General features: G+C 42.2%; 1 protein-coding gene across 1 annotated transcript in view; it reads left to right on the top strand.

The window, feature by feature from the left end:
- The first annotated feature begins 4,761 nt into the window (after positions 1 to 4,761).
- The window catches only part of TMEM242 (transmembrane protein 242), a 43,850-nt gene continuing 22,080 nt past the window's right edge, over positions 4,762 to 26,531 (top strand). Inside the window, exons 1-3 of the mRNA XM_069598791.1 lie at positions 4,762 to 5,146; positions 5,661 to 5,761; positions 13,897 to 14,034. Coding sequence (XP_069454892.1) covers positions 5,059 to 5,146; positions 5,661 to 5,761; positions 13,897 to 14,034 — 327 coding nt within the window. The 5' untranslated portion in view covers positions 4,762 to 5,058. The remainder of the gene's footprint in view (positions 5,147 to 5,660; positions 5,762 to 13,896; positions 14,035 to 26,531) is intronic.

Below are 26,531 nucleotides of genomic sequence, written 5' to 3'. Positions count from 1 at the left end.
TTTTCCCCTTTCCATAAAAGTACTAGGTCCCTTGTTGAAAATGGTTTAACATTATAGAAATATGTAAAAATGTTGATTCCCGGGGGCTTCCCTGGTGGCTCAGACGGTAAAGAATCTGCCTGCAAGGCAAGAGACCTGGGTTCAATCCATGGATTGGGAAGATCCCCTGGAGAAGAGAACAGCTACCCACTCCAGTATTATTGCCCAGAGAATTCCACGGATAGAAAAACCTGGCAGGCTATATAGTGCTTGGGGTTGCAAAGAATCAAAGGTGACTGAGAGACTTTCAGTTTCACTTTAGTCATTTTACTTATTAAGGTGGAAAGTGGAAGACATACAATTAAAAAGTTTCCACCCCTCTTTCCTCAAGGTAAGCTCCATTAATAGATTTGTGTAAGATCCAATGGATCTTTTCTTCTGTGCACTGTGTTCAGTCACTCAGTTGTGCCTGACTCTTTGTGACCCCATAGACTGTAGTCTACTAGACTGCTCTTTCCATGAAATTTTCCAGGCAAGAATACTGGAGTAGATGGCCATTTCCTACTTCAGGGGATGATTAAACCTGTGTCTCTTGTGTCTTCTGCGTTGGCAGGCAGGTTCTTTACCACTGCACCATCTGGGAATGCAGACACTTAGGCAATTTTTAAAGATCTCTGTACTACATTTTTGACAGCTACCTTAAATCAAGAAGCAGTGAGAAGCATGGCCAATATGTGATCCTTATCAGATTTTTAAAAGAATTCAACCTCATACTTTAAATAGGGTGAAACTAAAGTTCTCAAGAAATATTTATTTTAAATAGTTGGAGGGGAAAGCCCATCAGTGTTTGGAACTAGCTAGAGCTAGGGCTACCCAGATTCTGGGAACTGCAATGCTAACAGGTTCCTAGCTGTCAAATTTTGAAATAGAACCTACAGGGGCCAAAAGGTTTGAAATAAGAATGTGGTGAGAGGCATCACTGGTATGGACTCTGAGCTGACTAAAAACTAACACCAAAATAGCAACAGAGCCTGTCTTGGATGAACTTGTTTTCCCAGCAGCCTCTTTTGCTTGCCAGACCGTTCTATTACATTTTGCTGAAAGGGACTCATACTTCCGTTGAAAAGGCAGCCCCGCTTGAATTGCATGGTGCATCATTTAGGAACTTTCTTATCACTGGTTTCCACTTGGAAATGCTCTGTCTGGCTCTTTTAGAACTAGTGTCCCTGTCTTACAAACACATTATGCTCCAGATGTTTGCAAGCCTCCTGTTTGGAGCTTGTATCCTGCATTTCCATAGAAACCAGTCTAGATGAGATTTCAGGGATCCTAGAATAGACCAATTATTCAGATTGCACTTGAAATACCCAGTTGTGGGCACAGTAGAAATATGAGACCTTGGGTAATACTGTCTTTAAGACTTCTAACTTGGGGTGCCTGGGATGCCTAATCTCCGGGCCAGGGACTTTCCATTCTTTTATCAGGCACGTTTGCTAGGCCTGGGAGAGAACAAGGCACAGGAAGTTGGGGCCAATGAGGAATGGGGTTGTAATTCCTTCGAAAGCTCGCCTTGTCCAAGTAGGTCTCAGTCCCTCCTCTCCAAAGCGTGTGTCTGACAAGAATCGTCAAAATGCAAATTGCTCTCTATGGCAGAGTATCTGTCCGTTTGCTTGAATTGCCCCTCCACCTTCTCTTTACCAGGAAAACGAGCTTTCATGTAGGAAGGAGGAAAGTTGTCCTTTACTTTTAGGAATTAGAAAGAAGGGAGAAGTTTGTGAACCGTGTCCTCAGAAATAAGGACAGACAGATGCCCCCAGGGTCTGAGATTGCTGTCTCAAACTAGACACAGGCTCCAGAGCCCTGGCCGCTGTAACTTTTAAAGATGTTTTACCTGTCTTCTGTTTATTACAGTAAATAGTAATATAATCCTTAAAATAAAAAAACAATTTCTGTGCTTTTGGTGGGGGGACATCAAAGAATGGGGAGAGTTGAGGAACCAGGACTTTTCCTCTCTAAATAGTCTTGCGAGAAGAGAATTTCAAGTGTTAAAGCAGTCCTGCATCCTAATCTATGGATTTTAGGAAGATCCCCTAATGTAGGAAATGACAACCTGTTCCAGTATTCTTGCCTGGAAAATTCCATGGACAAAGGAACCTGGTGGGCTACATTCCATGGGGTCGCAAAGACTCCAATGCAACTGAGCGACTGAGTACAGCCCAGCATGGCAATTAGTTGTCATCAAGCCCTTCCAGGTGCTTCCAGTTATCAGCCTCAAGCTTGAGGGCCCCTCGGCAGTGGATAAAGACTTGATGCGGCTGCTTTAAAATCCTGGCTCTGCCGCTTAACAGCTGTATGCGTTGAGCAAGTTAGTTTTTCAAAGTTTATGATGTTGACTGAAAACACATAACCGAAAAGTTGAATTAAGTCTTAAGGACCTTGCTGCTGCTGCTAAGTCGCTTCAGTTGTGTCCGACTCTGTGCGACCCCATAGACTGCAGCCCACCAGGCTCCCCATCCCTGGGATTCTCCAGGCAAGAACACAGGAGTGGGTTGCCATTTCCTTCTCCAATGCATGAAAGTGAAAAGTGAAAATGAAGTCGCTCAGTCCTGTCCGACTCTTTTCGACCCCATGGACTACAACCTACCAGGCTCCTCCATCCATGGGATTTTTTCAGGCAAGAGTACTGGAGTGGGGTGCCATTGCCTTCTCCGCTTAAGGACCTTACTGAGGACTAAATAGCCTGGAAGTCAGCCTTTTAGATAGCTGTGAGGAACTGTTAGAAAAGAAGGGAGGAGCCAGGATATTGAGGAGCTTTTGCTGAAAAACAAACAAGTAGTGGAACATCAAAAGATTACTGCTAATCAAAAAAGCAAGACATCTCAAGTTGATTTTAGTGTTTTTCTTTGTATGAGAAGACACAAGAGACTGGCTCATTGAAATCATTCCTTTGATATGCACCTTAACTATCTCGGGCTAGTATCCTGTTTTTCTTCATCCAAATTTCACCTCAGGGTGCCCCGTTGGGGCAGCTTCAGTGGCTGATAGCTGGATGGAGGGCAATATTCTTTGCTTATTGAAACAGCAGGCAATATTTTTTGTGAGGGTCCACAATGGAGAAGATCAAATGAGATAATTCATTTGAGGCATTCAGGGCAATGTCAGAGGCACAGAAAACACTAAATAAATGTTATTAATAGCTGCTATGGTCGCTGTGTATAAGGGGAAGCCCTTCTTCTGTGTGGGTTTGTTGACAGCCAATTGCCAGTGCCCAATCCCAGAGTTTTCGACCTTAAACAAATTAGCTTAGCATTTGCCAACTTAAAGAGCTCTTTCAGATTCTGACGCTGTGCTTCCAAAGAATCCAGTTTAAATTCTTTGAGATTTCTCCCAGTCAGAAACTTAAACACAGCAGTAGTGCTCAACCTGGCTCATTGTCAGAAGCCCTGTTGAGCTTGTAATCTGTCCTGCTTGGACCTTCAGAGCCACCATCTTCAGTGATAGGACCTGGGCATCAATGCTGCAAACAGCTACTGGAATTGAGGGGGATGATAACTAGACCTAAGATATGCTGAGTGTCTGGGTCAGGCACTATGCTAACTCCTTTACCTACCTTGCTTCATTTAATTCTTATAGCAATACTGTGAGGGGGGTACTATCAGTTTCTATATTTTGCAGGTGGGGAAACTGAGGTACCTGAGCCTCAATCAAGTTCTCAGAGCTTAGAAGCGATTGAGGACCTAATGTTTGGGCTATTAGTTGCATTTTAACTGACACATTCCCTTACTCATTCACCCAAAATTTATTTTACATAACCAGGTAATAACCCTAAGAGCCGGGGCATGTAAAAATGAACAGATATCTCCATTCCCATCCTCAAGAAGTTCATGGCTTTTGTTGTTGCTCAGAACTAACAGGAATGACAGATTGCCTTATTTTTCCAAGGATGACCTCAGGTGTCTGTGTTTGAGAGGTTGAAAAGATTTTCTATGGCTACCAGCTTCTTCCTCTCAGTGGCCATTTAATGAACCCACCAGTGTCTGCAAACCAGCCACCGAGTCTGAAGATCGGGTCTGTCTGCTGGCCACAGATGGTGAGCGTTCTAGCGCTGCCTTGAAGTTCCCAGTTAGCAACTCCTTAGGGTGGTCCTTTGCTCTCCCAGCTGGGGTTATGCCATTCACTTCAGTTAGCATCCAATCCCCTCGGATGGCCGATCAACCAAACCTTTAGGGTAGGAAGCGCATCACCACCGGGCTGGCCGGCAGTCTTACAAGCATAAAACTTGTCAGGTCAGTTCATTTCAGTCACTCAGCGGTGTCCGACTCTTTGCGACCCCATGGACTGCAGCGCGCCAGGCCTCCCGGTCCATCACCAACTCCCGGAGTTTATTCAAACTCATGTCCATTGAGTCAGTGATGCCATCCAACCATGTCATCCTCTGTCGTCCCCTTCTCCTCCTGCCCTCAATCTTTCCCAGCATCAAGGTCTTTTCAAATGAGTCAGTTCTTATAAAACTAAGTATATGTCTATTCTCTGACTCAGCAATTCCACCTCTAGGTATTTTCCCCAAAGAAATGAAAGCATATATTCACCCTGTCACTTACATCTAAAGTGACAGCTTTACGGTTACGAAATTTCCCAGCAAAGTACGGAGGAAAGACTAAGCCAACTCCCTGGACACCGTATGAAGCCGATCGGGAAACCGAGCTGCGGGGTCTCTAACCAGGCTGAGACTAAGTTCCTGGCGCAATCTACGACGCCTCACTGCCTCCTAGAGTCAGAGCCGAGCAGTGCTTCAAGTAGGTATGGTATTGAAGCGCAGCGATCATCACCTTGGAGCGGGCAAATGATCCTCCCGGGTTAGACAGTCTTGGAAGACACTGTCCCCCAGGGTGCAAGCCACAGCATCTTCTCCGCCCGGGCCCCGAGGGCAGCAGAGAAGGTTTGCATGCAGAGGTCGTTCTTCGGACGGATATTCGGGTTGCACAGAGGGAGGTGGCAGCGGAACCTTTCTCTTCAATCTCGCTCTCGTTTCCACCCGGGTCCAGTTGGCTCCGGACGCAGTAGCGAAGGCTCAGAAACATGGAGGCGGGGGACGCGGGGACTGCTGGACCGTCCTCTCGGCCGGAGGCCTCGGTGTCTGCCGATGACCGGCTTTTCCTGGTTAAAGGTGTGGTGGGGCGAGGTGCGGGTGTCAGGTCAGGGTCACCCGGGGCGCTAGCCTGCGCTGGAGCGGGCGTCCCCACGCACACGCTGCCGGGGCGGACCTTGGTTTGAGTGCCCTGAGTCCAGTGGACTGGTCCCGCGAGCTGTTCTGTATAGGCTGCGTTTACCCCGTTCCCTCTGCAGTTTCTGTCTGTCTCCCCCCGCACCTCCCCTTTCTAACTCCCAGTGTCTCTTTTTTCGTCCCCGGGAGAAAGAGGAGACCCTGTGCCTATTCTGTGCTCTTGGGACGCTTACACTGGAATGGCCTCAGGAACCAGAGGTCGTGCGGCCACGCAGGTTTCACAGCCGCCATCATTTACCTTTGCCAGGAGCTTCTTAGCTATCGTTTCTCGAATTTCCAAATTGATTTTTAAATAGTATCTGAAACTTATTTGTGTCCATCTTTTTAACTTCAGGTTTTTTGTTTTTTTTCTTCCTTCTCCCCACCCTCTATTTCCTTCCTCCCAAACTCTTGACAGGTGGAATTTTCCTTGGTTCTGTTGCTGCAGCAGGAATGCTAGCTGGATTTGCCACAACGTTGTCTTTGGCTAAAAAGAAAAGTCCTGAGTGGTTCAATAAGGTTTGTGACATAGAAATCCGTTGGTAGCACAATTACTGTTTATAAATCAGTGGCAGCTGTTTTGAATAGAAAGTGTTGATGGCCTTTCCTATTACTCTAAGAAATAAACCAGTGTGGACTTTGAGATTCAAAAGGGTGCAATTAATCAACTGTCTTTATTTTCATTTAAAAAAGTAATTATGTGCTTTTTAAACTGTTAGCAGAACAAGACTTTGAAAGCTCGTCCAATACATTTCCTATTCACAACATGACCTTAAATCTCAACCTAGGTAAATTATACTCAGTTGTAAGGGGCCCCATATTGTATGTAGCACACACACAAAAGTGCCAGTTAAATTCTTGAGAGCACTGCAGTAGCCATTTCTGGCTCAGAGATGTTAAAATGTTGAAATATAGTGCATCTTAGTATAGATGAAAAACACAGGCCAACTTTTTGAACCTGGAAACCGTGCATGTTTGTGCAGTACAGCAGCCCCGCTCCCTAGAAAATTGTCTGGCATGGAGTGGTTGTTTAGTCACATAAGTTGTGTGCAACTCTTTTGCCACCCCGTGGACTGTAGCCCATCAGGCTCTATCCATTGGATCTCCCAGTCAAGAATACTAGAGTGCATTGCCATTTCTTCCTTCACAGATCTGCCCCGCCCAGGGATCGAACCCACTTCTGTGTTGGCAGGTGGATTCTTTACCACTGAGCCACCAGGGAAGCCCTTAGCTCATAGTAGGTGTTCAATAAATTTTGGTTGAATGAGCCTAACCAGCTGAGGGCAGAAAATCTAATTCCATGAGCAAGTTTGAGCAGTCGCCTGTCATGGACAAGTTGAGTAATTTTCTTCCCATTGTGGTGGTTTTTCTGCATTGTCCTGTCTCTACCCTACCTACATCTTATGGTTCATTTATCCATTAACTTATTTCTTCAATAAATAATTTAAATGTTTAATAAATAAATGTTTATTTAGGATCTTTTATGTGCAGGCACTGTGCTAGCTAGGTGTAAGAGATACAAAAATGTACAGAACATGTGCCCCTCAGGAAGCTAGGTCTGGTGTGGGAGACAAATGTTATATAGCTAATCACACAAGTATCAATATAATTACAATTTGATATTTTCTTTGGAAAAAGTGTTAGGTGAAAAATCATAAACCAGTTGAATTCCTTTTTGACTTGTATTTATCTTTAATAATCTTACAATTATATTTAAGCCTTAAGAATGGTGGGAGACCACATTAAAGTGCATTTGGTTTCCCCTCTGAATATATTCAGGATTCATAGGGAGTTTTCCGAATCACTGTTAGGAACTTCATGGTCATTTCCTCCCTATGTTACAGAATATTTTCAGAGCAGAAATATGTATCTTGAGGCAGAAATCAGTGAAACCTGAGTGATAGTGATGCTTTAATAGTGGAGTTTTGGTTGATTTCTAAATCCAAGTTAACATGATAACCTTTGGTTTACAGATCTTTTGAGAATCTGATGAAAGCTAGCAATTCTCTCTCTCAAAAAAAAAAACACGTTCACAACTTTGCATTCTATTTTGCAGTTCTAAGATTTGATTCCACATATGGCCTTTGTGATCTAACACAGTGATTTTCAACCTGAGGCCCACAGAACCCTGGGGATTCTTGAGACCCTTTGGGGGGGTCTGTAAAGTCAGTTACTATGGTGATCCTGCTAAGACACTTGCGCTAGTGGTACAGAAGCAGTAAAGCACAAAGTGCTGTGTCGTGCTGTAGTTGAGGCAGTGGCCCCAGGCCTGCTAGCAGGCATTGTGGTCCTCTAAGCGCACCTGTGGTTAATGCCATCTTTGCAGAAGAATATCCTTGTTGAAGCAGTAAAATTATTTTTAATATCTTGGCCCTTGAACATAACCTCTTTGTGAAGTCTGTGTGAAGAAATGGGAAGTACGCATAAAGCATTTTGCATTATACCAAAGTAATATGTTTTTCTCAAGATAAAGCACTTGTGTGATTGAGTTACAGTCTGAACTAGCCACTTTTTTTTCATGATATATTGTTTTCACTTGAAAGAGCAACTGACAAACGATAGTTATTCAGAAGTATGTAGACATTTTCTTCAAAATGAACAAAATGAACCTTCTCTTCAAGCAAGCAATTGTTAGTATGTGTCGCTGATAATAAAATTCCACCCTTTATAGGTAAAAATTGAATTTAGAAAACTTGTGTCTGCCATTGTGAGCTTGCCAGCTGCTTAAACACCTGAAGCTTTTTTCTGAGATTGGTAGTGATATTAATGATGTGATTTTAATATTTAATAAATGATGTCAGGAGTTTGAAAGATAACTTCTTTTGGCAAGTCAGTATTTTCTGAGTGATCATGATGCATGGATGAAAGTTCCATTCAAAATGCAAAATAGACCAATGGATTTTAATGTAACAAAGTACAATTTATTGATACGATTTTTTATTCCATATTGCAGATCATTTTTAAGAAACTGTTTGTTGAGTTTGGGTATATATCAAAGAAGGGAGGCTATTAAAATACTCCTTTTTCTGACCACATACCTGTGTGAGGATAGATTTTATTTGTAGTTAAAAAAAAAAAAGTGAAAGTGTTAGTCGCTCAGTTGTGTCTGATTGTTTGTGACCCCATGGACTGTACCCTGCCAAGTCTTCTGTCCATGGAATTCTCCAGGCAAGAAGATTGGAGGAGGGTAGCCATTCCCTTCTCCAGGGGATCTTCCCAACCTGAGGATTGAACCTGGGTCTCCTGCATTGCAGGCGGATTCTTTACTGTCTTGAGTATTTGTATACTCCAACCAAAAAACATTGCAACGGATGGAATATAGATGCATGTGTGAAAATAAAGCTCTTTTGTTAAACCAGACATTTAAAAGATTAGCAAAAATGTAAAACATTGCTTCTTTTTGTGCTAAATGTTTTGTAGGATGGTTATTTTAATTCACATAATCAGAAATCTTTGGGATCCAAGTATAAATGGATCCTGAGACCAGGAAATTTGAGCACATCCTCTTTTGGAAGTTAAATATTCTTCAAATAACTGAGTTATTTCAAGACCCATTTAGGAAATGAACAGACAGAAAGGGTGAGTCATCATCTTTCTGATACAGCTATAACTTCTGAGAAATTATAAGAACAAATCTTTACTTTGGTATAATGCAACACAGCTCTTTCTATGATGTAAAGAATATAGCAAAATATATCAGCTAAGAATGCTGTGTGGGGGAAATCGCTAGATTGAACATTCTTTTTAAATATCAGAATTTGATTTATATCAGATTTATCCCAAGATTAAACTGAAAAAGAAAAAAACTGAAAACATGAACCTTATTCTTAGGGAAGCAGTTGACTTTCTGACAAACCGAAAAATTTGTTTTGATAGTTTCTGTACCTGTGAATAATAGATTAAATCTTCCTAAGAATATATAGAATATAAAAGGCACCATGTATTTCAGCATAAGAGGTATTATAAATACAAAATAATGGAAAACAATTATTCTGTTTTAGATTTTAAGTATCATAACTGCATTGTGATTTGCTAAGATCAACTTCCATGCACACACGCCTTCATTTTAATTTAAATGAAAAGAATAAACAATGTGCTGAAGAAAAATACAGCTTTGATTTATGCATGTGTAGTTATATCTAAAGAGCAACATTGTTGTTTGGCAAGTCAGTCTTTGCTGCTGTCAGTCCGTGAGAGTTCATTTTTAAAACTTCGAGCAGGCTGTATAAAGGCCATGTGACATATAACTCCAGTGGATAAAGCTTGATGACTAGACTTTTAAAAACTTAAGAACAAATCAGTTTTTAACATCATTTTGACTAAAATTAGTTTTAGAGTATATAGACAGTAGCTGATAATAACTCACTTCCCTCACAGTCAGTTTCTGAGACTGACAGACGAATACAGCATGTACCTTTTTTTAAAAAAAATCTGAAAGTTTAGCAAACTTAAGATTTTGTTGGAAGTATTGCTGTGTTATTAAGGGTTGTATTTATAACCCATTGTTACCTTTTTTACTTAGCAAAACATGGATTTCTGTATATCTATAACATACAGTTTTTGTCCTCAGGGAAATATGAAATTTTTAATTTAAGTTTCAAAAATAAAACTTAAGCCAGAGCACCTAAACTGAGCCTGGTGTAATAATATTTGGTTAATGATACTGCTTCTGGATGGAAATAAGCCAGTTAGAAGTTGGTGTATTTATGTGAGGTCTGTAGTGTCTAGGGAACCGCTGAAATTATAGCAGCCTGAGAGAAGGAATAAAATAAGAGAATAGTTTTCATCATAGAAAATGGCTAAGGAAAATCTCTTGAGAATCTGGTCGGGACCAGGCTATTTCTGCAAAAAGTATGCCTTTAGATAGGATCTGTTAGGTTTTAGGTGTGGGGATACAGATAAACAAAATGTTTCTATGTACTGTGAATAGTATTCTCAATCACAAATACATGCCTAAAAAAAATACAAAACCTTTATTAAGAATGGGTTGAATAAAAAATAAATGGGTTGAGCAATATAAAGACAATTTTCTAAAAAAGAAAAAAAAGACGAGTAAATGAAAATATATTTCCAGATGAAAGACAGGATGTTACAGATTTTCTCTTATCAGTTAGCTAATGTTTGATGTTATTCTAATGAAAATGTCAATGAATGGGGTGAGTGGGAGTTGGAAGGACTCTTGACAAAATGTTCTAGGGTTTTTCTGGAAGAATGAATAGGTAAAAACTTAAGAAATAATTGATAAAGTGGAAACAGTGTCAGACTTTATTTTTGGGGGCTCCAAAATCACTGCAGATGGTGATTGCAGCCATGAAATTAAAAGACGCTTATTCCTTGGAAGAAAAGTTATGACCAACCTAGATTATGACCAACCTAGATAGTATATTCAAAAGCAGAGACATTACTTTGCTGACTAAGGTCTGTCTAGTCAAGGCTATGGTTTTTCCTGTGGTCATGTATGGATGTAAAAGTTAGACTGTGAAGAAGGCAGAGCGCTGAAGAATTGATGCTTTTGAACTGTGGTGTTGGAGAAGACTCTTGAGAGTCTCTTGGACTGCAAGGAGATCCAACCAGTCCATTCTGAAGGAGATCAGCCCCGGGATTTCTTTGGAAGGAATGATGCTAAAGCTGAAACTCCAGTACTTTGGCCACCTCATGCGAAGAGTTGACTCATTGGAAAAGACTCTGATGCTGGGAGGGATTAGGGGCAAGAGGAGAAGGGGATGACAGAGGATGAGATGGCTGGATGGCATCACTGACTCCATGGACGTGAGTCTGAGTGAACTCCTGGAGTTGGTGATGGACAGGGAGGCCTGGCGTGCTGCAATTCATGGAGTTGCAAAGAGTCGCACACGACTGAGCGACTGAACTTAACTGAATGTGTATGATGTAAATACTTTCTGAATATTCAGACTTCTGATTCTGTAATTACATCTATGTGATTCTGGTATAAAATTCATAGTATGAAGTTAGCTTAGAAACCTCTGTATATAATTTTCTCAAAAAAGTTTGAGAGGAGAAGGATTAATTCATAGAATGGTGTTGGGGCAGTTGCTAAACTGTTGGGGGAAGTGAACTCCCTTTAGTTATCAGCTTCTAACAGGACTAAAGTAAATATCAGATGAATAAAAAAGCTAGGGGTAAAGAAGTTTTTTAAACAAAAGTATAGCTAGAAGGAAAGAGAAATGACTGTGACTTAGATGTGGGCAGGTAGCTTAAAATCTTTAGAATGCATCCTTGACCAAAAACAAACAAGCAAAATAAAAAGATTAACCTGGGACTTCTCTGAGAGTCCAGTGGTTGAGACTGCGCCTCCACTACAGGGGGGGTGGGTTCCGTCCTTGGTCAAGAAAGTAAGAGCCCATCATAAACAAGCAAGCAAGCTAGGGGAATAATACAGCACATGTGATAGGGCTTCAGAGTACATTAATACAGAAAGAATATACAAATTAGAAGACTCTAAGTATATAACATGAATGTGCAATTCAAAAGGCGTAAACGTTGGCTCATAACTTGGACAAATACGCATTCTCAGTAACAGTAGAAATATAAATAGTCTTATGTAAATTTCAGAGGTTTCTTTTTTGTGTTTTTAGTTTACCTGAGACCATCTGATGCTGGCTAGCTTGAAATGGTCCTCATAAAACAGCATTGTGACTTAGTAAAACGTTTTGAAAAACACTTTGTATGTCTATCAGCTTATAAAATATTCATGATTCCTTCACTTAGTAATTCTGTTTTGAGGAATTTCCCCCAAGGACTTTATCAGAAATGTGGATAATTGTTTAGGCACAAGGAAGTTTTTAATACAAAAAAATTAATATAAAAACCTGAAGCTAGTGTATATTAATAACGAATGGCTAAGTAAATTATGATGTCAGTGCAGTGTAACCTTTAAAAATATTTGAGTTCTTGACACTGTGAGAAGATGAAAGTTGAAGATTAAAAACATTTTAGTGGTGTTAAGTTGTTTTTAAAATGTCAAAATATTTACCATGGTTTACTGGATAATATGGAAGTTTTTTTTATTTCATCGTATTTTTTATACATACCAAATTTTCCTCAGTGATTGTATAATCAGAAAAAAGTAAGATTCAGCTTTTGAGGAAGTTAAAATTTTTATTTTTGTTTGTTGATGTTTAATGTGTTTTAGCAGACAGGCCCATGGAGAAAAATAATAAATTCTTAAGATTTCCTAAATTCTACAGTTTCCTTTAAGATTTTTCCAAAGGATAAATTATATTTCATATTCAGTTCAAACTGTGGGAATAAGTGACTGTCCCATAGTTGGTTTCAAGTAGAACCATAAGTATTATCACACCTTTGTCTCTTTCAGCAGTGTGAATATTTGAATTACCCTAAGTAATGATGGTTTTTATTCTAATTTACACTGTGGATTTGTTTCCACTTAAAAAGATACTTTCATTTACATTTTGTGTTGTGTTGTATTTAGAATCAGAACTGAGAAATGACTGAATGGCAAATTCCTGTTAGTCTATAAAGCTAGACTGCTGAAGTGCTCTAGCTTTTATAAGTTGTGAAGCCTTGAACAAGTCTATTTAATCTCTCTCTGCCTTAGTTTGGTCTTTAGTGAAAGGAGGATCATAGTACCTGTCTCACAGAGTGAGGCTGAGTGAATTAATACATGCAAAATGCTTTAAACAGTGCTTGTCATATAGTAAGGGCGCAATATAAGCCATATATACATATATCTGCCTGCCTATATATATATATGTATATAAAGCTATATATAATTATCGGGGCTTTCCTGGTAGCTCAGATGGCAAAGAATCTGATGCAGTGCAAGAGACCTGGGTTTGATCCCTGAGTCAGCAAGATCCCCTAGACAAGGGAATGGCAACCCATTCCAGCATTCTTGCCTGGAGAATTCCACGGACAGAGGAGTATGGCGGGCTGTAGTCCACGAAGTCTCAAAGAGGCGGAGACAACTGAGCAGCTAACACTCTTCACTTTTCTTTTCATATATAATTATTAACTGTTATGTAGTATTTGGAAATACAGGATCCCTGGGAGATTGCAGTCCTGCAATCTTATAAAAAATTAATCTCATTTAGAAATAGGATTCATGGTCATTTAATGGCATAAGGAAAAGTGTGGCTTTGGTCCTTCTGATCAGTCTAATTTAATCATTAGTATCAGTAGTGAAAAGAAGCGTTTAGTGTGTGGATACCACTTGTGCAGCTTATTCATAAACCAGGAGATGTGGAAGAGCGGCTAACCACATTCAGTAGAGCGTCCCTTTGCTGCGAGTGGATCGGGTGGCCCCTTCCTCTGGGTCCATAATGGCCTGTCCATACATGCTGTGCTGTTGCCCTTTCCATTTCGGTCATAACTTCTCGGTGGCTGTGTCCCCCAGTCCCACCCCAGGACCGAAGTATTTGGTCAGAAAGAAGTTGCTCTGTGTACCTAGCCTGGCTTCTGGCACAGTGCCTTGCACACTCAGATGTTTTTCAGAGAAATTGTGATTTAAGTTATGCAGTTGTTAAGTAGCAGAGCTGGAATTTGAACTTGGATTGGTCCAATGTTCCAGTTATCATGGTGCTTACCAGAGAGTCGTTAATTGCAAACGCTCTCCAAATATTTATTCTTTCAAAGTGATGATTTTTACCTCAGCCTTTCTGTCTTCATTGCAGGGAAGTATGGCCACAGCTGCCTTACCGGAGAGCGGGTCTTCCCTGGCCTTGCGAGCCCTGGGCTGGGGCTCACTTTATGCTTGGTGTGGGGTCGGTGTGATCAGCTTCGCAGTCTGGAAGGCTTTAGGAGTGCACAGTGTAAGTAACTACAGTCTTACAGTTGGTATCTGGATTCTGTTTTGTCCTGCCTAAATCGTCCAGATTTTGAAATTTGTGTATCGTTTATTTATTGTCTTAGGAAGTGATGACAGAGAATTGACTGAATTCTTGCTAATAACTAGGCGGCTTGTCATTACTAGTAAATCATATAAATAATTTAAATATTTGAAGGTGGTAAAACTTCAAATATAATTAAAGTAATGACTAATTCATAGCAAATGGTCTTTCTGTATAAATTGGCAAGAGCTACTTGTTCAGGAAAATTTAATTTGGAATAGCTTTCTATGCTGTTTGACATCCATATTTATAAACATCGTTGTAAAATAGTTAAAGCATTTTAAAATTGTTATTTCAATTATTAATGTGTTTACACATTATTGGGAAAAGACTTAGTGCCTGTGTGTGTGTAATTTATACTCCAAGCTGAAGAGCTGTGCATTCAGAATAATGGGAAGTTCTGTGGACCAGGCTCTTTGTGACAGATGGGAGTTGGTAGTGGTTTAGAATGGGTGGCTGCAGTAGAGTTGATGAAAAGAAGTTCCAGTTATATCAGTGTTTCAAAGGTAGGGGCAATAAGGATTTGTTATAAATTGAATGTCAGAGGTGAAAGTCAAGTCAAGGATGTCTCCAGGGTTTGGTCTGAGCAACTAGGAAATCAACGGGATCAGTGTGAGTGGAACAGATATTAGGGGATCATGTGAGGAGCCCAGTCCGGGGCTTGTGAGTTTGGGAGAGCTTTTAGATAGCCAGGAGCCAGGTGGAGAGTCAAGTAAGCAGTTAGATATAGATGGGTGGAATTCAGGGGAGAGGTCAGGTGAAGGTATAAATTGGAGACTCCTCAGTATGTGGGTACTATTGAGTTGGCCAAAAAGTTCGTTGGGATGTTTCTGTAGCATGAGATCAGATGAGCTCACAAAGCAGAGCAGAAAGAGGAAATCTGAGGAAGGAGCTCTTGGGCGTTTCTAAGGTTTCGAGGTTAAGGAATATCGAGGAGGTTTCCCTACCAAAGAGGAAGAGAAACCCAGGAGAATGGCGACCTGGATCCAGTGAAAACAGGTGGATGCTGGGTACACGTCGCGTTAGAATGAGAACCGATCCTTTGCTGAGCTGGCGACGCGGAGTCGTGGTGGATAAAGCCTGAGTGGAGTGGATGTGAAGGAGACGGAGGAGAGAGATTGGAGGCTGTGTGTGGGCAAGTCTTGAGTTTGGCTCTAAAGGGAAAGGAAGAAATGGGGTCGTAGCTACAAGGGGGAATGGGATCAAGAGAGTGTGTGTTTTTTAAATTGGTTGAGTTAACAGCATGTGTGTGTGCTGATAAAGTGAAGTCGTTCAGTCGTGTCTGACTCTGTGACTCCATGGACTGTAGCCCACCAGGCTCCTCCATCCGTGGAATTTTCTTGGCAAGAGTACTGGAGTGGGTTGCCATTTCCTTCTCCAGGGGATCTTCCCAACCCAGGGATCGAACCCAGGTCTCCCGCATTGCGGGTTGACAATAGTGTGTGCTGATAGGTGTGGAGAAATTAATGCAAGGGTTGGGGGGGGGGGTTGTTGGAGTAACAGGTGTTATTATTAAATTGTTCACATTTGGCTTAATCATAACTACATAGGCATTAGTGTACTTTTCACTTAAAATATATTGACAGACTGCTTTTTTCCTAGTCTAATCTTTATATTTTAAAGTAACTGCCCAATAGTCACTGTAACAATAAAATGGGGATTGATTGAAAAAGTTAGAGAACTTGTGGCTGAAGATTTTTTGATGAGTTTTAGACACCTCAGTTTTCCTTTTGACCAATGTAAAATCTCTTCATTTCAGGCATTGTACCAGACATTTTAGACATAGCAGATTATTTAGTCCTCTCAATAACTATGAAGGAGGTATTAATATCTCCCGTGTTATAAATTAGGAAATGAGGACTCAGGTCAGTCACTTGCCCAAGATCACGCAGCATGTAATTGGCAGAGTCAAGATTTGAAGGCATATCTGATGATCTGCAGAACCTAGCCTGTTTCCAGTTTTACCTCCCTTGGCTAAGATGGACAATAAAGGAATAGGTCCAAGGGGCCAGGGCAGGGGCACGGAGCGAGTGAATTTGGTTTTGATTGTGGCATGATCCACAGTCTTGATAACTTGACAGATTTTACTGGGTATCTTCAATGTGAACCTCATCTCCTAACAGAATTGACCTCAGTCTGGTATAGGATGGGCTGTTCTTTCCTCCTATAGTATGAGAGCCGTTATTTGAAAACAAATGGAAAAGGTTGGGAGGAAATATGTCTGGTGATAATATGTGAATGAATTATGGGTGTGTGGGTCAATTTCTTATTTTACTTTTCTTTGTAACTCTTAAATATGTATTGCTTTAACAGTAATACTGCTTTAAAAAAATAGTCCTAGGTTTTATTTTTATTAATTTATGCTGACTATAAAGCACAACTGCTGGGGAGTTCACAAAGCCTCCTTGACCACATATGAACTCTGTGTCGGGGTTGAGGGGGATGCGAGTAAGAGTCAAGTTATTAAGTTTTTGATTTCTATAAAAATGGCAGTCTGTTAGCACATCACATTGAGTGCACAGAATTGATAATGTTTCTAGAGTTCAGCATAGGTCATAAATCAAGTAGTGAAGTTTTAAGGTATTTACAAATATGAACAGTCTGATTTAGAAGAGTCATAATGAATCCAGATTTTCATAGACCAACAAAATTAGGCTCTACATTATATGCTTGAGAACTTGGGCTTTATGGGCTAGACTGTGCTATTTTTAAAATATTTATTTTAATTGGAGGCTAATTACAATATTGTGGGTTTTGCTATATATTGACATGGATCAGCCACTGGTGTACATGTGTCCCCTAGCTGTGCTATTTTAGTTTCTAGGATGTGAACTTTTTGTTTTATGGCACTGATTAGAGATTATTACCTAAATAAAATATCTGAGGGGCCGAATTCTTTTCTGATTGGCACTATTGATTCTTTAGATTGGCACTTTTGCCATGTCTGAGAAGTCTCAGAAAAATGAACCCGCTGGTAATTTTTTAGGATACATCTCTTAAAAGCTGCAGTGTTTATCAATTTGTTTATTCAAACGACAAATGTGGGTCTTCCCTCAGCCTGGCACTGAGCTAAGACAGAGCTCCCTGGTGGACAGTATGGGTGATTTTCCAAAGAAATTCTTGTTAGATGACTCTGCTCTGAGGCTTATGGAGAGCAATGTGGTATATATTTCAGTTCTGCATTTAGAGTTTTGATGATAACCATGAGGTTGCCCTGATTCCAGGGATGAACTTTTATTACTATTTACTGCCTCTTACTAGGAAATTATGAACAACCTAAATAACATATTAAGGAGCAGAGATATTACTTTACCAACAAAGGTCCATCTAGTCAAGTCTGTGGTTTTTCCAGGGGTCATGAATGGGTGTGAGAGTTGGACTGTGAAGAAAGCTGAGCGCCGAAGAATTGATGCTTTTGCACTGTGGAGTTGGAGAAGACTCTTGAGAGTCCCATGGACTGCAAGGAGATCCAGTCAGTCCATCCTAAAGGAGAGCAGTCCTGGGTGTTCATTGGAAAGACTGATGCTGAAGCTGAGACTCCAGTACTTTGGCCACCTCATGCAAAGAGTTGACTCATTGGAAAAGACTCTGATGCTGGGAGGGATTGGGGGTAGGAGGAGAAGGGGACGACAGAGGATGAGATGGCTGGATGGCATCACCGACTCAATGCATATGAGTTTGGGTGAACTCTGGGAGTTGGTGATGGACAGGGAGGCCTGGCGTGCTGTGATTCATGGGGTCGCAAAGAGTCGGACACAACTGAGTGCCTAAACTGAACTAGGAAATATCATTCTTCTGTGAGGAAGGAAAAGTTTTAGTCAAAAAATGTTGAGCAAAAATGGTCCTAGCCTTTGCATTCACATAGTATTGAGATGGACATTCTAGATAAACACATGTAAATCAGAATCAATTCCTGCTTCAGATAGTTAAATTGTAAATAAATCTCTGGTATAAACCAGTTCCATGAAAAAGGGTGCCCTCTAGTGGCTGACCTAGAGCAGCTCGCGTTCCCTGTTTTAATTCACAGCTCCATCTGCTGGCCTAAAAGGGACCATGTTGAAAATGCTTAAAGCAAAGCTTTTTTTTTTTTTTCCCCACTTATTTTATTTTGGGCTGTGCTGGTCTTGGTTGCTGCGTGGGCCTTTCTGTGGTTTCGGTGAGCGGGGGCTGCTCTCTGGCTGTGGTGCGCTGCCTTCCCGGTACAGAGGCTTCTCACTGTGGCGGCTTCTCTAGTGGGGAGCTCGGGCTCTACGACGTGCAGACCTCAGTAGTTGCGGCACGTGGGCTCCATAATTGTGGCCCCCGGGCTTAGCTGATCCACGGCCTCTGGGATCTTCCTGGGTCTGGGGTCGAACCCAGTGTCTCCTGCGTTGGCAGGTGGATTCTTTACCACTGAGTGGCCAGGGAAGCCCTAAAGCAAAGCTCTTCAGTTTCTTAGAAATATTTTGGATTTACTCGTTGTTTATTCAGAGTTAGTGTAGAAGTTCATTTCACATGGAACATGTTTAATGTATCAGATATAAAGAAAAAATTTTAATTTACACAATGGTGGATCATTTAAGAAGAGATTCCAGAAAAGGAGAGAGCTAGTGGAAGCTGTCTTGTCAGCCAGCTGAAGCAGATCAGGGTACCCAGGGTTTAAAGTGGGACCCCTGCCTACCTTCGAGTCAGAATCAGTGCAGGTCCAGCCTGGCATCACCACACCAGCTCCACCCTGCTCACCAGCTGTGGGCATGGCCTCATTGCTCAGAATGGGCTCATCAATTACTTTGAATTATGGTATTTTATCATGTGATTATTTTATCACAGCATCTGAACTGTGGAAAGAATGAACATTTAGTATGGGTTCATGTTAAGTTTAGAGACTTGTGGAGAGCAAATGCTTTTCAAGCAGGTAATAAGGGCATTAGTGATATTAACTGGTGACCCCTCAATTGTCAAAAGGAAAACTGTGCCACCTACAGTTGTTTAAACGGTAACTTCTTTACCTTTTATTGTTTGTAGTCGATATAGACTGAGAGGTTGAGCATATTTATGGTTAGACTGTCTTGGTCTTTTTTTCCTTCCCTTTGAAGGAAAAGCATTTGGTGTATAAAAAATTCCTGATTAATATGATAGAAATCATTATAGCTTTTCATGCCTAATGGACCTGTGTTCTACATTTGTTTGAGGTGAGGTTATCTCAAAATACTGGTCAGAATCACCCACTGCTAACATTTACTGTAGTTTGTATAGAATATATTCATGGTACTTGGTATAGTTAAAATTTACAAGTCACTTACAGTTGTCTTCACAGGAGCTAAAACCTTGATAGTAATAAAACCATGAATGGAAACATTTTCATTTATTGTGAAATACTTAAGTTGTCCCAAGATTTTAATTTAAAAATGAATTTATAAATGGTTTTTTTTTTAAACCATGGGATAAGAGGTATTTGTTTTTATTTATATATATTGGTATTTATTTTTAAAGAAAAATATTTAGGACCTATCTTTTGTTAAACAAAGATGATTTTGTGTTTTGTAAAAAAATATGTACCTATTGCTTAAAAAGTCAATGCAGAAAAGTTAAAAAAAAATCACCAGAAATCTCTGAGTTGTAATCACTTGTTAGAGTAGAAACATCCATTTAGACCTTGTATAGGCATGTTCGTATAATTGTAAAATATTTTTTTATTGTACTACTCTAGAACTTTTTTCACTGAATAGTCGCAGGAACATCTTTGCACCGTGGAGTGCCTCAGTCTCCATTGCTTTTAATGGCTGTGTGGTGCTCAGCTGTGAGTTGTGATTTACCTGGGCAGCCGGCGGCGTTTGGATTGTGATTTTCTGCTCTCAGGCGCCATGGTGAACCTCTGTGGGCACACGTCTCTCTGTACTGTGTTTTGTCAAGAAATGTGTTCTAAAGACAAGATGTTGTTGTTGAATCAAAGTGTATTTTTTTAAAAATGTTTCTGATATCTGTTGTTAAAATTTCCCCACAGGAAAATGTATAAAATTTAGAAGATGTCAGCAATGTATACAAGTTGCCTAGCCTCCTTGCCATTAGTGGCTTTCATTACTCTGAAGTTTTGCCAGTCTGACATATGGAAAATGTCTCCTTTTACCTGTCTCTCTGAAGACCCTGCTGCTGTACAGGCTTTTATGGGAATGATCTGCGATTACAGCCCCAATCTTCTTCATTTAATATAGGTTGCTTTTTTCTCAAAAGCCCAGACCTCTTTTTCTTTAAAAAACTAAAAGTTAAACATGTGAAGACAAACATATTTTAAACATCTCTCTAAAAGTTGTCATTTGACTTTTCCTGTTGTAAGTGAAAGTGAAACTCACTTGGTCATGTCCGACTCTTTGCAACCCCATGGATTATTACAGTCCATGGGATTCTCCAGGCCAGAATACTGGAGGGGGTAGCCTTTCCCTTCTCCAGGGGATCTTCCCAACCCAGGAATCGAACCCAGATCTCCTGCACTGCAGGCGGATTCTTTACCAGCTGAGCCACCAGGAAAGCCCTTTCCTGGTCTAAGGAAGATCTTATTTAATAAGTTCTTTTCCATTATGGCTTATTACAGGATATTGAATGTAGTTCCCTGTGCCCTACAATAGGACCTTGTTTATCCATTCTCTGTATATTAGTTTGCACCTGCTAGTCCCAGATTCCCAAGCCAGCCCTCCCTGCCCCCTGCAGCTGCAAGTCGGCTCCCTTTGTCTGTTCTGTAGGTAAGTCCTGTGTGTCATGGTTTAGATTCTGCATAGAAGTGAGATCCTTTGGCATTTGTCTTTCTCTTTCTGACTTCCTTCACTTAGTATCAATATGATAACCTGTAGATCTATCCATGTTGCTGCCAGTGGCATTGTTTTGTTCTTTTTTCTGGCCGAGTAATATTCCATTGTGTACGTGTGTACCGTATCTTTATGCACGCATCTGTTGCTGGGTGTTTAGGTTGTCTCCATGTCTTGGTGGTTGTAAATAGTGCTGTTGTGAATATAGGGGTGCGTGTCTCTTTCTGAGCTACAGTTTTCTGTTAATATATTCCCAGGAGTGAGATTACTGGATCATAATGGCAACTCTGTTTTTTAGTTTTAGTTTTTTGAGGACCCTCCATACTGTTCTCCATAGTGGCTGGACCAGCATTGCCACCAGCAGTGTGGGAGAGTTCCCTTTTCTCCACACCCTCTCCAGCATTTGTTATTTGTAGACTTTTTGATGATGGCCATTCTCACTGGTCTGAGGTGGTACCTCATTGTAGTTTTAATTTGCATTTCTTTAGTAATGAGCGGTGTTGAGCACCTTTTCATGTGCCTGTGGGCCATCTGAATGTATTCTAAGAAAGATCTTTTACAGGAAGGACTGTTACACCCATCTCTGAGACAATATGGGATGTACTCTAATAAAACTTACTTTCTCCAGTCTCTTTTTGGTAGCTGTTGCTAGGAATACTTTTATATTAATATTTAGGCCCACTTCTTAATTACCTTATGACCAGCTTGAGGGCTTTTGCTAGTTACAGTCAGATCTCTTGACTTTTTGCTAATTTCGGTTTTTACCAACATTCTGGTGTATCTCATATTAAGTGCATTTATTCTTTCACTATGTTTCAGATGAAAGCAGCATTGTAGGGTGAATGCTCAAATGCCATATGTAAAATAAAACTAAGGGAAAGCTTTAGAGTTTTCCACTTCTAAGATATCTGAGAAGGAAGCAGACTTCTTGCTATATACTATTCATTGGTTTAGGTTAAAGATTAAAAACAAATTGGAGTCTCCTGGCAAATGGTTTCTTGGTAGCCACTTCTGAGTGGTCTGCAGGGGAAGTCTGAAAAGAGGCTGAAACATTTTTCTGTGTCCTCGCCTAGTCTAGCTTAAGTGCTTCCAGAGATTTCTACCAGCTTCTGCCTCAAGGAAGAGAGCTTCAGTTTCTTATGCTGCTTACCGCCTGTCAGCAGCCCCAGCCTGGCTTCCTCTTCCTGATGGTACCTCCTTGACAACTCAGAACACGTCATCATGACCTTGCAGAAATGGCTCCATCTGTCAAGCTCTCGGGCCTTCAAACAGCTTAAGTGTTGAGAAATGTTTTTCCTAGAATCGTTTTTAAATTAATTGGAAGTGGCACTGTGTACCGGTTAAATTCAGGTCTGAGGTGACAAGAACATCTCTATACCCCTTCCTTCCCATTCCAGGGCAGCTCTGATGGGCTGGGCCTCCCAGTGGTGAGAGGCACTCTGTGAGTGTGGAGAAGCAATTCGGTGACAGGGAGACCGAGTCAAAGGGGCTTGCTCTGCTTAAAATGGGAGATAATGATTGATGCACTTTCTTTTTTCTTTTTCTTTTTTAAAGCCAAGGGAGGAGGGAAGAAGGGATTCAGCTGTTCTGGCATATTGGCAAGATTCCTCTTTTAAAAACCCATCAGTTTCCTTCTATAAGTAAAATAGGGCCCCCAGCATATTACAGTAAGAATGTGCAACAGTTACCAGGGAAGACAAGCCCTGCCTCAGAAGCCTTCTCGTTCCGGGCCTGACCCAAATCAGGCCTGAGTACCTGAAGAGTGTTCTCAGTCTTAACGCCGCTGGAGGGCTGGCAGCCTCGGTGTCGCGTGTTCTCCTTTCCTTTGTCCTTACTTTCTTCCCTGAGCGTAGAAAACTGGGCTCACGTGAGCTGATCTCTGGCCAGAGTGCTCTGGGGTGAAGACCTGAGAGCGCACGCTTTCCCCTTAAGCTTTCTATTCAGAGGCACCTACTCCTTCACCTCTGACCCTCGGCGACCCCATGGTCTGTAGCCCACCAGGCTGCTCTGTCCATGGGATTCTCCAGCCAAGAACACTGGAGTGGGTTGCCATTTCCTGCTCCAACCTCTTATTGGTTAGTCCCTTACAAATATCTAAAACTATGGAAAAAAATATATCAATTGGGCTTCCCTGGTGGCTCAGACAGTGAAGAATCTGCTTGTGACGCAGGAGATCTGGGTTTGGTCCCTGGGTTGGGGAGATCCCCTGGGGAAGGAAATGGCAACCCACTCCAGTATTCTTGCCTGGAAAATGCCATGGACAGAGGAGCCTGGTGGGCTGTAGTCCGTGGGGTCACAAAGAGCCGGACACGACTGAGCAGCAGACACTTTAACTTTCAGTTTATCAATCAGAATATGAAATATTCTCTGTAGTTTTCCTGACTGAAATACTTCTAACAATTTTAAGCAATGTTAGCTGTGACAAGACTCAGGGCTTTCAAAGCTCTTGTTGTTTTTGTACTTTTTCATGACCCTGCTTTGGCTGTTGTTTTTCGCTTCCCACCCCCCTGTTTACTGTAGTTTCCTCCTCTGCCCTTATATTTTCTCCATGGTTCTGTTCATTCCAGTGGCTTCCTCCTCATGCAGACAACTGCCAGGACTGCATCTCCAGCCAGACCCCTGAACTCCTAGCTCGTGGGCGCATTTGACTGGACACTGATCTTGGATGTCCTGCTGGGGTCGTGTGTGGTTCCACTTGAATTGTCATTTACTTCCCGTTTCAGCCTCCAGCCTACTCCCAGCATCACTTGCGTGAATGGCAGCAGCATCCACCATCCAGCAGTGCTGCCTAGACTGAAAAGCTGGATTTTATTCATGACCACACGCTTTCTCCCCGCCTCAGTCTGATGTGTCACCAAGTCCTGCTGCTACTCGGCCCCCACAGCCCTGTGGCTGGGGGCACCTTCCTGCCCCACACGTCTTATCATAGCTAACGCTGGTTCTGCCTGCCTCCCACCTGGCCCTGCTGTAGTCTTTCTCCACACGCGGCTAGGACACACTGGGCTTCATCTTCCCCACACCTGCCTGCAGCTGAGGTAGGCTGTACCAATCACCTCTGCCTACAGCCATACCATGGATATGGTGGGCCTTTTGACATGCCTGTGAGAGCCAAGAGATGCTACTACCAAAGCCTCACTCCCATGAGGGCATTCGACCTCCTCCCACCTGCCTCTGCCCGAGGACCTCGCTCCCGTAATTATCCCCAGCCTTTGCTGATCAATGGCCTTCCCTCTGCTGCAGTGTGTAGAGACGTGCTCTAGTCTCTCCCACCTAGAAGTCTTGTCTTCTCTGGCTACCAGCCCATTTGCCTGCTTCCTGTCATAGAAGAGATTCTGAAAGAGTTGCCTGTGATCCCTGTCTCTACTTCCTCCCCCGTTTATCCTCAGTCCAGCTTCTTTCCCAGCACCCCTGAAACTGCTGGTGTCAGGGCTCTGGTGCCCTGCGTGTTGCCGGGTCCAGGTCTGGTCTTTACTCTTCTGTTACTTGATCTCTCAGCAACGTTTGACACAAGTGAGCCTTCTCCCCTCCATGGACGCTGTCTCTCGGCTTCTGTGCCTTTCACTTTGCCCTTTGTGTGTGTCTCCTTTGCCAGCTCATCCCCTGCAGACCCTGAAGCATTGGCGTGTCAGGTGGCTGCATACTTGGACCCCTGTTCTCCATCTGAACTCAGTCCTTGGTGCCGGTGATTAAAAGCAATCTACAGTCTGACAGTGTCCACATATACAGTTCCAGCCTGACCTTCAGATTTGCCTTGAAACCACTCGTGGTCCATCTCTTGTGTCTCACGGCATGTCAAAGCCCCAGCTCCTAACCAGAACTCTTGGGTTTCCTTACCTTCTCCCCAACTTGCTTCTCCCTCAGTCTCCTCCATTTCAGTGAGTGCCACACCCATCTCCCCAATCGTTCAAGCCAAAAACCCAGCAGAGAATCATCTTAGATTTTCTCATTTCCCATCTTTCCCTTCATCTAAACCATGAGTGCTTGTTAGCTCTGCTGCTAAACATAGCCCAGCTCTTTCATCTCTCTCCACCTCCATTTTTGCCTGGTGTATTGAAATGGTTTCTTATCTAGTATCTCAGCTTCACTTTCCCTAGAATTTTTTCCCAGACAGATATGTTTTAAATGTAAGTCATATCACGTCACTCCTTTATCTAGAAACCCTTCAGCATCTCCTGTTGAGGAAATCTTATAGGATGTAGCCCCACCAACCTCCCTGACCTCACCTGAGCCCCGACAAGGACCCCTCCCATCCCCTGCACTAACCTGGCCCTGGACCTTCTTGTTCCTTCAGCACACCTGCCTTATTTCTGCACAGAGCCTTTCTAGCTTTGCCCAGGACACTGCTTCCCTGGGTCTTTGCACGGCTGGTTCCACGTGGCCATCTGGGGTTTCAGCCCAGATTTATTTCCCCTCCTCAGAGACACTTCCCCAGACTATCTGATTAATTGTCCAAATGCAAGAGCCTCTTCACTCCCTCCACTCAGTTCCTCTTTGGTGTTGCCCGATTTTCTTTTCCTCATAATGCTTGTTGCAAAATGAAGTTACACTAACCACTTAAAAACTGTTTCTGTCTTTGCGAGAAGAACCTAAATTCTAAGAAGGTGGCACCGTCATTTCCCTCATTCCCTGCTGTGTCCTCAGCACCCACCAGAGCCTCGAACGGAGGAGGTGCTCTGCGGGGTGAAATCTGATCACGCCGCTGTGTTGTTTCAGTGGCTCCTTCTTCCCTTGAGAGTACATTCCAGATTCCCTGATACGGTTTATGAGTCCCTCTGTGGCCCGGCCCCTGCTTATGCTTTAACTCGTTGATTCTCAGCTGGGGTGGGGGAAGTGTGGGGGGCGGTTTTGCTGGGTCCCACCCCCAGCCACGAGAGAGAGCTGGCAGTGTCTGGAGGTCCTCTCGGCCGTCATAACTGCAGGGGGGCATCTAACGGATGGAGGTCAGTGGTGGTTTAGTTGCAAGTCCTGGCCAACTCTTGGGACCCCATGGACTGTACCCACCAGGCTCCTTTGTCCATGGGATTTCTCAGACAAGAGTACTGGAGTGGGGTGCCATTTCCTCTTCCAGGGGATCTTCCTGACCCCGGGATCGAACCCCCGTCTCCTGCATTGCAGGCTGCTGCTAAACATCCCACAGTGCATAGGACAGGCCACAAAGAATAGTCTATTCCGAAATGTCAGGAGTGCCACCGTTGAGAGTCTAGCTGTTCCTCTCATCCTTTGTCATGGTCAGAGGTCTACGCCTGCTGAAAGGTCGTGTTCTTTCTAGCAACAGAGCCTTGTCCTTTTGCCCGCCTGGGACACTCCTTCCCCTCTTTACTGTTCCCAGCTGCTGTTGACCCTGTTCATGGCCTTGATGGAGGCAAATTAAGCTTTAACCTTTACAACATGAAATTAAATCTGTTTTAGCAGTTTGGAGTTTTTTTAAATAAAGATAACTTAAGTTTCTACCTCAAATTGAAAGTAACTTCCATACACAAACATTCTTCTTTTTTTTTTTTTTGGATGGGTAAGGCTGTTGTAACTGAGGACTACAGTAGTATATGTATTATTAGTCCAGTTGCAGAGAATAAATGAGCTGACTTAGTAAACAGCACCTATGCAGTTAGTTTAATTTTTCGACCATAGGCTCTTTCTCAC

Source organism: Ovis canadensis, chromosome 8 (genome assembly GCF_042477335.2).
Source record: "Ovis canadensis isolate MfBH-ARS-UI-01 breed Bighorn chromosome 8, ARS-UI_OviCan_v2, whole genome shotgun sequence".
Classification (NCBI taxonomy): Eukaryota; Metazoa; Chordata; class Mammalia; order Artiodactyla; family Bovidae; genus Ovis; species Ovis canadensis.
The sequence above is the reverse complement of the archived record's forward strand: the minus strand, read 5'-3'. Positions and strand labels throughout refer to the sequence as shown.